Source organism: Poecilia latipinna, unplaced genomic scaffold (assembly GCF_001443285.1).
Source record: "Poecilia latipinna isolate Pla-1442-1.1 unplaced genomic scaffold, P_latipinna-1.0 Scaffold2673, whole genome shotgun sequence".
Lineage (NCBI taxonomy): Eukaryota > Metazoa > Chordata > Actinopteri > Cyprinodontiformes > Poeciliidae > Poecilia > Poecilia latipinna.
The window spans coordinates 7,423-21,622 of NW_015115289.1; the positions used below are offsets into that span (position 1 = coordinate 7,423).

The following is a 14,200-nucleotide window of genomic DNA, read 5'->3' on the forward strand; positions in this document are numbered from 1 at the left end:
AACTGGACTGGAAAATGGTTCAGAACTGGACTGGAAACGGTCCAGTACTAACAACGGTTGGTATCTGGACTGGAAATTGTTGGGTATTGGAAAAGTTTCTGGACTGAAAATGGTCCAGAACTGGCAGCTGGGAACTGGACTTGAAGTGGTTCAGTATTGGATTGGAAATGGTTCAGTCCAGAACTGGACTGAGCTGGACCAGAACTGGACTCAGAATGTTCCGTTACTGAACTGGAATTGCTCCAGAAATTAAAACAGTTGGATGTTGGACTGAAAACGGTCCGGAACCGAAAATGTTTGGGTGTTGGACTGGAAACAGTGAAAAAGCATCCAAAGGAAAACTTTTCAAAAACCTTCAGGTGAGGAAAGTTCGGCGGCCTGGAGGGAAAAGCGGGACTTTCAACACAACCAGTGATTCTCTGCTGCTTCTGACTTCCTGTCTGCTTTACGCCGCAGGAGTATTTCAGCAACCTCAGCCCAGTGTTGCAAACAGAGGACAGCGTTTCAACATGAGCAAAGGAGACTTTCTGCAGATGTGAAGAACAAGATGGAGGTGTGGAGGAGGACTGACAGCTGACTGCCGGTCCATTAATCTGAACACGATGCGGAGGGGAAGTGGTTCTGTTGGTTTGTAACCAGGAATGGATTAAAAAGGGGAAGAGGCGCGTTGTTGTGGCAGGAGTGACAAACCGGGTGGTGACAGGCTCCTCATACAGGTCTGACTCGTTCCCAGCCCCGCAAAGCCGAGTCCGGTCGGAACCGAGACATTTAATTCACCTGGATCACACAGGAGAGAGAGCCCACAAGATGCTGCGGAGGAAGAGGAGGAAGAGGAAGAGGGATCCCTCCACACAACAACAAATAAATAAATAAACAGAGCTCATCAGCACAGTGGCGCATTCTCCCAATTAAGCTCCACAAATTACGCACAACTCCAGCAAACTTCTCCCCACAACAACCATCCAGTTCAGGCAGAAACAGGAAAACATGTAAATTAAATAATATAAAACGAAATAAAATCAGAGAGTAAAGCGAGTCCAGACACGCAGCTTACCCTCCTGATGCGAAGCGAAGCGACAGCAGCTGCTGCTCGGACTGAACCGAGGAGCCGCGACCAAAACCTCCCGATTCCCGGAGGCGAGACAAGCGGCGGCGAAACTGCCAAAACGAGACTTCCGGTGGTTTCAAAATAAAAGTCTGACAACGGCTTCAGAACAGAGCGATAACAAATGATAGGAGCTAAAGATCTGCTTTCGTTTCTATTTTAACAAATTAACATGAATTTAAAAAGGAGAAAATAAAAATTTTAATCTCTTTTAATTCATAGAATTTTTAATTTTATATTTATTTGAGATTGAGTTGTTGAAATGTTATTTAATGGTGTAGATTTTATTTTTCTAATAAAAAAATATGATCATTTTTAAAATAATTATTTTATATAATAAAAATTATATTAAAATACATTTATATTGTTTTGATCATTAAAATAAAGATGACCTCTAGCAGGAACAGAACATAAAACTTGAGTTTGTCTTATCTCACTTTTACATATAAGTAGAATATTTTTCATATTTTAAATGTTTTATCTGAGAATCTTTGGTATGTTTTGGTTTTATCAGCTGAAATCTGTGTCGTAAAAAGACAAACCAGATGATCTGATGCTCTAAACCAGGGGTCCCCAAACTTTTTCCTGCGAGGGCCACATAGCTGTTCCTTTCTGTGGTCGGGGGCCGGTCTTAGTTTTTGCAGTAAAAAAAAACAAAGAAATTCTTGTCGACGGGACGACGACGACACTTTTGGATAGATTTTTACCCAGAATGCAAATGGAAAAAACCGTGAGTGAAACGGTGACTGACTATTATATATTCCATTGAGGGAAAGTAAGTTTCACATTTGCTCAAAAGCCCCCTGGTGGTTGAAGAAAAATCCACATATAAACCGGAAAATACAATATATGAAAAAAAACACTGAATGCTCTCTGGTATGAGCAGGCGGGCCGGATCCGGCATTGTTCAGGGGGCCGGACCAAATGACGTGGCGGGCCGGATCCGGCCCGCGGGCCGTAGTTTGGGGACCCCTGCTCTAAACATTCAACATTTTGCATTTTTCTGTTTAAAAGAACAATTTTGATGTTTGTGACTCAACAACTCAAACTGATGTAGTTCAGCAGAAGACTGCTTTGTTTTGATTGTTTCTGCTGTGAACCATCAGGACAACGTTTATGACGGGCTTTTATTCTGAAAAGGGAAGCGCATCAGGTTTGGTGGTCATATTGTGTGTCTTTCAAGCAGATGTTGGTTTTCCCCTGGAAATCGCATCAGCTTCCTTCTCCACGCATTACAGGTGAAGTTACCTGTTTACACCTGAATGGATGCTGCAGCGGGAACAGGATGACAGACAAACACGTTAACGTGCCGCGAAACCGGAAGTTCCTTCATGTCCGATGATTGGAGGGAAGATAGAGCTCAGAAATGTGAGCAATATTCATCCATCCATTTATCTGTTCATCCACCTATCTATTCATTCACTCAACTATCCATTCATCCATCCATTTATCTGTTTGTCCATCCATCCATCCATCCATCCATCCATCCATCCATCCATCCATGCATCCATCCATCCATCCATGCATCCATCCATCCATCCATCCATCCATCCATCCATCCATCCATCCATCCATCCATCCATCCCTCTCAGGTGAATAAATCACTCTGATCTCCCAGTCACTTCAGAACTTGTTGATCATTTCTAAGCATTTTTTCCTGTTTCATCCTCAGATGTTTTCCCTCATTCTATCTCCTCCCCACTTCCCAGTCCCCCAGTCCAGTTCTCCCAGAGCTTCACTATGTCCCAGTCCCCCAGCCCAGTTCCCCCATCTTCTCCCCAACACTCAGGTTCATCCACTACCTTGAAACGGAGGACAAAACTCTGCATGAAGAGACTGAACGGTTTGATGAGGAGAGGCTCAGACAGCCAGACGATCAATCAGGTTTATCAGCATTTCAGCAACAAGGCAGTTCAAAGTTCTTTACTTCATAAAAACACCAATACAATAGAAACACAGTCAACAACTGAAGCATTATGTTCTGTAAAATCCCATCGTTACATCAGAATGTTGATTAATGTTTCATTTATTATGTTTCAAAAGCAACTCTAAGCAATGTATGTTGTCGACCTCTCAATACATTTTGCTGGATGATAAATTGTTCCAGAACGTTTCATGAACACAGATAGTTCAGCTGACCTGTTGTGTCTCTGCTCTGTCTTCTCCCAGGTCCAGCCGGTCGTGGCAGATGGCTGCTGGTTCTGAACCTGGTTCTGGTTCTGCTGGAGCTTTCTTCCTGTTAGAGACGAGATCTTCCTCTCCGCTGTTGCTACATGCATGCTCTGTATGAGGGATTGCTGTAAAGTCAACAACTCAACACGAGCAATTTCTTACTTTTTACTCCTTATATTTTCACACATACCTTGTTACTTCCATGATGAACAAAATAATAAAAAAAAAATCCACAGCTTCCACAAAAAGTGTATCAGTGTTGGTAGTTCATCATTCAGTTGTTGAAGTTGAGACACATCTAAAAGTTGCAGGAGGCCCTCCAGGCCTGGAGTTGCCCCCCCCTGACCTAGACCACATCAGTATTTTTTATGTCTATACTAACAGTGCATGTTGTCAGCAAAAGAATAAGAAATTAAGTATTTTATGCTCATGTGGCCGATGTGGTTCTGGTGGCTTCTATCCTGAACCATTTTAACTATGTTACACTCATCAAAAGTCATTTTGTATTCATAAAAGTGAACATTGCTTTTTACTTTTTGTACATTTCAAAACTTTTACTTTTTTACTTTCACTTGAGTAAAACAGTTCAACCTGTACTTTTACTTTTACTATAATATTTTTTTCATACAAGTATCTGTACTACTTAAGTAGAGAATGTGAGTATGTTCGATACTTCCGGACGTTTAGTTTGGGGGAAGGTGGAAGTGAGATCATGGTCAGATCTAAAGGTCCAAGTCCTTCAAGAAGAAGATTGTAGCAAATCATCAGTGTGAAAAGATATTTAAAGATACTTCAGAAAGTTTAAACTCATCCATTTATACTGTGTGAAAAATGTTCTACCAAACTACTGTCTGACTAATTCAGTTCATCCTAAAATCAGGCTGCAAGACACTTAAAGAAGTCATCAAGCCTTAAGGTGCCGTGACAGAAGCTGATCTTGATAAGAAAGTCAAAAGCTGACGGGAAAGATTATAGGAGATTTACAAGAAGGAAATGTTTCTTCTTAAAGAAAAACAGACTGAAGTCTGCCTGTAACCAGGCTGTTTGGACAGGAGAAAACAGAATTATTTGAACAACAGGACAAAGGAGATTAGGCATAAATCAAACACAGAAAAATAACCTCATACCAACAACATAGCATGAAAGACCCAACACCTAAAAACCAGAAAAACCAAACCTTACCCAGAAACAGAAAATAACCTGGAAGGACAGCATCATTAAACCAGAATACAATTCAACCATTGTTATGGGAAGCCATGAGAAAACTCAGGGACAAACATTGCTACCAACCGCTTGATGACTCCATCTGGAATCACAAATCTTACTCAATAACTTACTTAAAATTCCCAATGAACCAAAAACAAGTCCAATACCTAACAGATGCCCAACCACCCAGATAACACTTCTTCTGTTTACGACCCAAAATCCACAAAGAGTCAACAGAATGGGCCGCACCCTTCAGATCCCCAAAGGTAGACCCACTGTGTCAGACTGAGGCAGTGAGTCCTACAGCTCAGCGCTTCACTGGCCTCCTTCATTATTAATGCTGCCATGTATCAGAGGGAAATATCCATGAAAAAAATGAAGTCAGAACTGGACCCTGAAACACGACAGGGACCCAAAACAAACCAGCAAATCCACAAAGAACTGGAGAATCCATAGGCCTAGTCAAAGCCCCGATCTTAATACAGCTGAGGAGTTGTGTGGTGAATTGAAGCAAATGGAAACCCCTAGACATCTCACAGCTGGAGGTGAAGAATGTAAAAAATGTCCCTCGGACTTATGGCATAAAGGGACAAGAAGCGACTGAAGGTAATTCAGCCGAGAGGAAAACTCCTGCTGTGTCTCTGACATTCAAGTTCAAGTTTATTTGTACAGTGCATTTCAGCAACCAGGTAGTTCAAAGTTCTTTACATCCTAAACACATTATATGCAAAACTCTGGTGTTGTCACCTTGTCGCTGGTGTTCCTGTAGCTTCCAGTTTAAGTTCTTTATGGGACCTTGGTGGTTCCTGGGTTGGTCCGAATCATCCAGACCAGTTCCTTTCAGGGGACAGCGACAGTTTTGGCCAAATGGTTGAAACTTTGAAACAATCAGGTGTTCAAAAATACATGATTCTCAAACACACACAACAAAGCTGGAAATGGGGAAGTTAGGCTGACATTAAGCTACTTCAGTCCTGGAATGAAGACTTCTGGTCATTTTGTATCTCATCTTCTCCTCTCGTCTTTCAGAGGCATATTTCTGCTTTGTGTGGTGCAACATTACTCAGACAGGAAAAATTAATTTTCTCCATGTACTGTACACTGATAGTCAAAAAGGGTGTGGTTGTTGTAGCTGGATGTGTGAGTCTACTGATGTAGGCTGATAAACATTCCTGACACACCGGATGTCCCTGAATGCCACCAATCCGGCTCCGTTGGGTCAGAGGTCATCATCTGTTTTCAGAAAGCACTAAATCATGTGAATGAGTGCTGAGGAAGTCCTCATTCACATGGATGAATGAAATATCCATTCATCCATTTTCAGCATTGATCCCACTCATGTGATTGGACAAAGAGGACCTTGACATATAGACAATGTTGAGGTCAGTGTTTGGGACACTGAGAAATAAACTCAAAAGTATCTTAAAGCATAAAATGCAGATATATTTCTTCTCCATTTTTCATATAATCAAGAAACTTATGGACAACCCGGATCATCCTCTATATGGGAGATCCTTCCTGCCCACAGCCATCAACATCTACAATAACTCTTTGACCAACCTTAGATTATATGAATTAACAACATTTAATTTCTTTCTAGGATTAGTACAGTAGTTTTCTATTTTAATTTTCTAATTATGTTCAAGATTAATTATCTATTTTACTTTAAAACCCCAGATCTGATCAATTATTAAAGTTAAGACGACAAAATCAAGGAATTAAATCCCTTCCTCGACTGCCAGACTGTAAAGTAAAAAGTAAAAGAGGCGAGACGGGAATCATCTCAACCCCGTCGAACATCTTTGTTGAACAGTCATGTCTCGCGAGACATTCAAAATCACGTGGCTAATGGCTGGAGATCGCGGATATTAGAAGGTAGTTTTTGTGCTTTTAAATCCTTCGTTTTGGAGTAAAAATAACGAATTTGTGCAATGAAATTTAATCGGCTGATGTCATATTTGAACGGTGCGTCTCTGAAATGAATGCGTTTGCGGGGTTTTGTGGCCGCTTACGTCGACCCCGCCTGTAGAAACCGTCAAACCTTCGAAATAAGAGCTCAATGTTTTCCGCGCTTTTTATCACTGCGAAAATAGTTAGCTTTGATCTGGGAGATGATCCGGTCTGCTCAGACCCCTGCGGAGGGGAAACCTGCTCTTTACTGGATCTAACTGGGGGAAATGTTCACCTAAATAGGGGATGGGCAGAAAACCGCACGCAGAGGTCATTTAAAGAGGATGTACAGCCGCTGCTAGCATTAGCCGGAGCTAAAGGCCTCCCCAGGAAACTGGAGGGAGCTTTTATTTTCCAAAATCTGCTTCTTCAGCTCGCCTGTCTGAGCTGCAGACCTCAAGCCTTTATCTACATAATATATTAATATTCAGACTGTTGATCAACATTATGATTGTTGTTTATTGTGTCTGTTGCCTTCATTGCAGGATTCTGCAGAGAAGAGGAGGAGAAAGTGACTGAAGCTTCACTGGAAACAACACTGAGGGTGACTTTTCCTTCTGCTTTAAACTTCTCATCGTTTTCCATTCATGTTATCTCTATAGAAAAATCTATTCAGCTCAGTTTTTGACCTAAATATACTCATTACTTATTTTAAACGTCTCAAAAAGCCTGGAATAATCATTTCTAAAACAGTTGCAAGTTAATTTTTTTAAAGGAACCATTCAAAGTTTGCTGCTTGTTGGGAAATAGTAAGGCAATATTAGAAAAAAATATTTAGCTCTATGTTTTTATCTTCATTATATTATTATTCACATAATCAAACTCTTAATTATTTTCTGCTCCAGGCTGATTACAGTCTGAAAAAGCTACTAAAATAAGATAAATAAAAATAATGAAATTATATTGGGAGGGAAAACTGATTTGTTGATGTTTTTATGTATTATTAACATAATTAAAACATTAGTGGGTTACAAAATGTAATAAAATTATAAAACTAAATAGAATTTTTTTTTGTTCAATATTGAACAAAATTCCTTTTTATTGTTATTCTTATTAAATTAAATTTTAACTTTATCTTAAATGTCTCAAAAAGCCATAAATGATTTTTTTTGTTTCATTTTTAATACTTATAATTGTGATAATATTTAAGACCAATAATAATAATAATAATAGTGGTAGTTGTGTCAAATACAATAATAATAGTTATGACTACTATAGGAACAATATAACTAAAATAACTAAAATAGCATTCCAAAATAATGTAATAATAATAAATTTAAAAAGAACAACTCGTTGTTTTAGCAATATTTATATACTTGACATTTTTTAAGTCCAAAAAAGCCAAAAATAAAATGTATAAAACTTTTTTTTAATCTATAAATAAAATATATTTTAAACATGAGTCAAATGTGCTTCATTCTCTTATTATATATAAATAATTATAAATGTTTATTTATTATTATTTACATAGTATCCTTATATATAACTAATAATTATTTTTTCCTGTTTGTTTTATTCTTGGGAAATAAAATACAAACTTATTAGAATAAAAATTAATTAAAAATACTTTATAGCATCCAAATTTAATCTTTATCCATGGACAGCAGAGTGTAATTAATCATTAATAAATCAATATTTGGAGTTAATAGTGATGGATGGCTGTTGAGGGGAAGCTGGACTGGTTTCCAGTATGAACTGGCTGCAGGTCACTGGTTATAACCAGGCGACAGTCTGGAGCTCTGATAGCAAAGAACAACATGAAGTTTATTTAGTTCGTTCAGCTCCGGTTCCATAAAGCCTGATTTCATCTCCGTTACAATTCAGAGCAGCCGAGTTCCTTTAAATAAAGAGGAACCGTCCTGAGCAAGCATGTGGCGACAGTGGACAGGAAGCAGCTCCCAGCAGAGGCAGGCTCAGGTTGAGAGGACAGAAAGGAGGCAGGCGCTCTGAGCCAGGAGTTCTTTCCCTCAGGAAGTTAGAAACAGCCGCGGTGACTCTGAGTCTCAACCAATCAGCACATTTCATTCCTCAGACTGACAATCAGGGTGAAAAAGAAAGTACACCCCCTGTACATGCTGCATTTTTAGGTTTCTGAAATAAAACCCGTTAAGGAGAGACGGGGTGTACTTTCTTTTTGCAGTGACATGATCTCAGAGTGTGATTAGCGTGTTTCAGTCACTGAGTCCCTGTTAGCGTGTGAAAGCTGACCCGGTCCTCTGAATCGCCCCTCCAGCAGCCGCAGCAGCAGCGATGGCTCAGCTCGCCAGCCACGGACGGCTGCTCCTGCAGCGCCTGCATCAGCAGCGGGAGATGGACTTCCTGTGTGACATCACCATCATGGTGAAAGACGTGGAGTTCAGGGCTCACCGCAACATTCTGGCAGCCTTCAGCGATTATTTCTCTGTCCAGGCGGAAAAGGGCGAAGAGTTCACGACTCTGGACCCGGAGAAGGTCAGCCGCTACTCGCTGGAGAAGCTTCTGGAGTTTGTTTACACCGGGCAGATGAACCTGAGCAGGTAGGAGCCGAGTTCAGCCTGGAACGAAACAATAAAACGGAGCAAAACACATCAGACATCGCCACGGTACAGCTGGACAACAAACCAATAAGAATCTCAGGACAGACACCAGACCAATATCAACTAATAAAATATTCATTGAACTCTCATCCACAACCACATGGCATTCTGGGAGATGTAGGCTGAGGGAAGACTTTAGCTGCTCAACCTCTCACAGCCAGCTAGCAAAGCAATGTTGGTGGCATCAACTAACTCTCTCTCCTTGGTTTCCTAGCAACAACCTTTGAGTAACTTGCACAGAAAGATTAAATTTCAAAATGTGGATTTTTTTCCACCAATGCGCTCCTAGGGGTTTCCATAGAGTGATATCAGCACGGCGAGGGCGGCCATCTTGTTTTATAGCTTCTGAGTTCAGGTCAAGTCACAGAAGGCATGATTAAAATAGAAGCAGGTTTTTAAAGATATTTTCTGTCATTTGTATTTATTTGTAGAAAAAAAATAGATTACAATCAAATCAAATATGAAAAAATTTGATTTTTCATTTAACCTCTCAAAGCTTTTTCATACAAGATTAAAAATACACTAAAATATGCAACTAAACATATAATAAATGTCCTTTTTTAAATAAGAAAATAAAGATGTTATTGCTAAATGCAATAACAGAAATCCTTTAGTGAAGGTGAACCAGGTGAAGATAAAATAAATGGTCAACGTTCTTCTTCTGTGGTTTCAGCACCAGGCAGGCTGCTGTGCGCCGAGCCGCCGTCTTCCTGGGAATGTCGGAGGCCACTAAGTACCTGGAGAAAGTCCCCTGCTGGGCCGAGTCCGGCGAGACGTCCCAGTCGGACGCGGACAGAGAGGCGGAGCCGTGTCCGCCGAGTCCCAGCAGCCCGCCGTCCCCCGTCCCTCTGTCCATCGCCTCCGTGGTCGGGGACTTCAAGGAGGACGGCCTGGAAGGGAAGATCCACGACTTCGACCCGCGGGACGAGGACCTGGGCGACGACGTGGATTACACGCCCGCCACGCCGCGGAGCTTCGGCCGAGCGACAGGCAGGAAGAGAGGGAGGAGGCCCAAGAGCTTCAGCGGCGAGCCGCCCGAGCCGAGCAGCGGCGCCAAGATCCAGAGCTACAGAGGCAGGGGGCGGCCCAGAGGCAGCGGGCGCGGCCGAGGAAGAGGAGCCGCCAGAGAAGAAGATCTGTCCGCCGGCGAATCGGAGGGCAGCGTGAAGGACTTCGGCGAAACGCCGGCCGACTTTGGAGACACATCGGCCGACTGGAGCCCGTCCAGAGAAGAAGAGCTGCCAGTCAAGAAACCACGGCTGGGCAGCGAGACGAGGAGAGGGAGGGGCCGCGGGCGGGGCCGGGGGCGAGGGAGGGGGCGAGGCCGCGGGCGGGGCCGGAGGAAGATGGAGGAGGAGGACGACGATGAGGACGAGGAGAGCGGGGAGCTGGGAACTGAGGAAGAGCAGGAGACGGAGGGCGGGGAGCGGGACGGGTCGGAGCTGGGCGAGTCGCTGACCTGCAGCGAATGCAACAAGCTGTTCAAGGACATCAGCAGCCTGCGGCGCCACGAGAAGATCCACAAGGGCCTGAAGCCGTTCTCATGCATCTTCTGCTCCAAGACCTTCAGGCAGGCCACGCAGCTCAAGACGCACCTGCGCATCCACACAGGTGAGCAAGCACAGGAGAGAATAACAAGCAACAGAGAAAATACCACAGATTAGCAGCTACAAAACACAGAGAAACAGGAAAATACAGGAGAAAATAACAGGGGAAAATAAGAAGAAACGCAGGAGATAAATGCAAGAAAAAAGAGGAAAATCTGCAGGATAAACAGATAAAATACCTCTGAGGTATTCATTTTTCCCTGTTTGTCTCCAGGTGAGAAGCCGTTCACCTGCAGCAACTGTGACAAATGCTTCGCCCAGAAGTGCCAGCTGGTCGCTCACCGCCGGATGCACCATGGAGAGGAGAAACCGTACACCTGCGATCGCTGCGGCTTCAAGTTCGCCACGTCGTCCAACTACAAAATCCACATCAGGTTCTCATCCTGCTGCGTTAAACTGACTGAGCTGCAGAGGAAACAGCTGAATGTTCACTTCTTTAACGTCTGTTTCCCCGCAGACTGCACAGCGGAGAGAAACCGTACGTCTGCGACATCTGCGGCCAGGCGTTCGCTCAGTCCAGTACCCTGACCTACCACAAGAGGCGCCACACAGGAGAGAAGCCGTACCAGTGCGACCTGTGTGGCATGTCCTTCTCCGTGTCTTCCTCTCTGATCGCACACGCCAGGAAACACACAGGTGGAACTCGTTATTATTATTCAGACCCACCGAGGTGGGCGGAGCTAACACTGTTTTAATCTGTTCCTGTTTCTGTTTCAGGCGAAACTCCGTATAAATGTACGCAAACAAACTGTGACGCCAAATTTGCAACATCTTCTGAGCTGAAGAAGCACCTGAGGAGGCTTCACCCAGGTGAGTTCAGATTAGGATTATGTTCCACTAGCAATTTAATTTAAAAAAACTAAAATTGTGGCAACATGAGTGACCAGGATGCTCTGTACAGTCTGAGCACCAGGCAGCTGCAGAAGTGAAAGGAAGCACCAAAAAGTCACCTTATTTTTTGCAGAACTGTTTTACGTTTTGTCTGCTCTTATGCAAAGTAAATGTTAATGTTGGATTGTCATCATTTTTAAGATAAAATAATCAACGTTTTCAGAGATAAAGGGTTAAACCTGTAGAATATGTGAGTGTGATATATGTGAAATAATAAATTTGTAATTATTTGAGATGCGCTTGTATGATGATGCATTTCTGATCTTTTTTAACATGTCAAACATTTCAGATCAGGTGTCTAAAAGTTTCCCCCTCTGTGTGTGTGTGTGTGTGTGTGTGTATGTGTGTGTGTGTGTGTCCAGATGGGAACTCAGGCGTCCAGTGCCTGCTGTGTGGGAACCGCTTCGCCAGCGTGAAGAACATGATCAAACATCAGGAGAAGGCTCACGCCGACGAAGTGCGACAACACAAGGAGCGGGCGCGAGCCGGTGAGCCGATGGGCGGGGCCTAATTTAAATCTAGAACTGTGTTCTTCACAGTGGGGGCCACAAGGGGGCGCTGCAGAGCTTTAGAAGGTTGTAGAGAACATGAGAAAATAAGAAAAACATTTTGTTTTAAATTGTAAGTTTTATTGTTGGAAGACGGTTAGGGGCTGCAAAAAATCAGGTCATGGGCCACATATGGCCCCTACGCCACACTTTGAACACCCCTTTTCTAAATGGACATAATGCTTACTGAATAGTAAATCTAAAAAATGTAAAATTGAATGTGTCTTTATATATTTTGTAGCATTGTTTGTGGACAGAAGACTGTCCCGTTTGGGAACCTCTTCTTTAGACGGTAACCGTGGCGATTTTCTAGATAGTAACCATGGCGATTTGTTGTGTCTCTGCAGTCGTCCTGCTGGCCTCCAGCCATCCGGTGGCGTTCGTTCAGAGCAAACTCACACAGGACAACAAGAGTCTGGTTTCCATCCCGGAATCGGAGCCGAGCAACCCAGAACCTCCGACCCCGAACCCCAAAGCCTCAGAACCGTCCGCCACCGCCGGCACCGAAGACCCGCCCACAGAGCCCGCCGCCATCATCCAGGACTTCAAGACGGAGCCGGACCACCACGCGCTGAGCGCCGGCGCCGGCCAGCAGGTGACCTTCGAGGCCGACCCGGAGCAGACCATCAACTCGGACACGCTGCATGCGCTGGTGGAGCAGCTGCGGCCGGCGGCGTCGCCCGCCACGGGCCTGGAGCAGATCATCATTATCAAGACGGTGGACCCGGCCGAGGCGGCGCCACCACCGCCACAGTGAGCCCGGAGGCGGGCCGGACTCTGGACTACAATCTGACCCAACTTCACGTTTTCAGAACCGTTTCATTTCTAAAAACAACCAGAACCAGTTTAGATAACAGCTTCACCATTTAATAGTGTATTACCACATTGATGACCTCTGACCCCTCATTACATCCTATTTAAAGAATATTTTACTCCTGTTTTTTCTTTTGACTAATTTTTACTTCTTTATTATTTCTGATGAACATCTTTAAAGTTAGTTCTGCCATTAATTAGTTTGTAAAAACTTATTTTTTAGCTGATTTAGATTTTTCAGTTGGAGAGTAAATTAGCTTGATTAGTTTTGTTTTATGTTTATCATATTTTGGTGCATATAAAAGTAAAAAAAAAGTGAGTTTCCTGGTTGTTTGGCTTTAATCTGGTGAAACTACAGAACGACAGTTAAATGTGAAATAGTTTTGGAGTGAAACATAACAGCAGGTTTCCTCCTGAATGATGGCGTCATTAATTTGATGATTAAAGAGTAAAATGTGAGCATGACGTGAAAAAATGGCTTTTATTTCAGAGCCAGAGGATGAGAATCGAGTCCTGCTGGTGCCGGTCCGGTCTGCAGGTCAGAAAAGTCTGAATTAGTGCATCTATCAACTTCCTGATGATGCATCAGGACAGCAGATGGTTTTTGTACTCGATGCACTTCGATGCTTTATTGCAGGACTTCCTGGAAGGATTCACATATTTTTGAGCTTTTTTTCCTCCTTAAAACATAAAAATAAAATAATAAAAATAATTAAGACATAAGTTTTGCAGTTTTTTGCTTCGAGCTAAGTGTCCTAACTATGAACAGCTTCAGTTAAGTCCTGTAAACAGAATTTTTTTCCTCTGCTTATCTTCATCAACCTGAAACAATCAGTTATTTTACGGCTTTATTCTGGGTGGAATAATCAGTGTATAGAGAAATGTGCTGAATCTTTTCATTTTTTTCATGTTTTGTGTAGCAAGTAGGAGGCCAGAAAAAATTTTTATTTATCGTATCTACATCTGTTAGGAACGTATTTCTGTTTAGTTTAGTTGGAAAACTGCTGTACACAAAGCATTATCAGTAGGTCTTATTTTTGCAAAATGTCATCATTACTTGTACAGTTGTGAGAAATAACTACATGTTAGGCAATATATAAAAAAACAGAAAAAAATGAATAAAAGCGATGTGAAATAAAGCTAAAATCAGTGCATCAGTGTTGATTTGTTTTGATGGAAAGCGAAGAAATATTTATTTTTAGCATCAGCATTTAGCATTACTGCCAACATTATGTCAAAACTAAATACTACAGAAACATCAAACCAAAACCAGTTTGGTAACCAACAATTAACTTGAATAAATATGTTCAGAGGGGAAGACAAAAATGTTTC

The 14,200-nt window shown here is 42.5% G+C and overlaps 1 protein-coding gene across 1 annotated transcript; it reads left to right on the forward strand.

Annotated features, from left to right (window-relative positions):
- Window positions 1-6,328: 6,328 nt before the first annotated feature.
- mynn (myoneurin) lies at window positions 6,329-14,015 on the forward strand. The gene is made up of 9 exons (XM_015020851.1): window positions 6,329-6,358; window positions 6,919-6,977; window positions 8,667-8,949; window positions 9,683-10,620; window positions 10,831-10,990; window positions 11,074-11,252; window positions 11,334-11,426; window positions 11,870-11,995; window positions 12,403-14,015. The coding sequence occupies exons 3-9, from the start codon at window positions 8,684-8,686 to the stop codon at window positions 12,810-12,812; spliced, it is 2,172 nt and encodes a 723-aa protein (XP_014876337.1). The 5' UTR covers window positions 6,329-6,358; window positions 6,919-6,977; window positions 8,667-8,683; the 3' UTR covers window positions 12,813-14,015.
- The last annotated feature ends 185 nt before the right edge of the window (window positions 14,016-14,200 follow it).

Coding starts and splice junctions, on each gene's coding strand:
- mynn (XM_015020851.1), top strand. CDS start 8,684: ATGGCTCAGCTCGCCAGCCACGGACGGCTGCTCCTGCAGCGCCTGCAT. Junction 10,991..11,073: donor AACTACAAAATCCACATCAG/GTTCTCATCCTG, acceptor GTTTCCCCGCAG/ACTGCACAGCGGAGAGAAAC. Junction 11,427..11,869: donor CCTGAGGAGGCTTCACCCAG/GTGAGTTCAGAT, acceptor GTGTGTGTCCAG/ATGGGAACTCAGGCGTCCAG.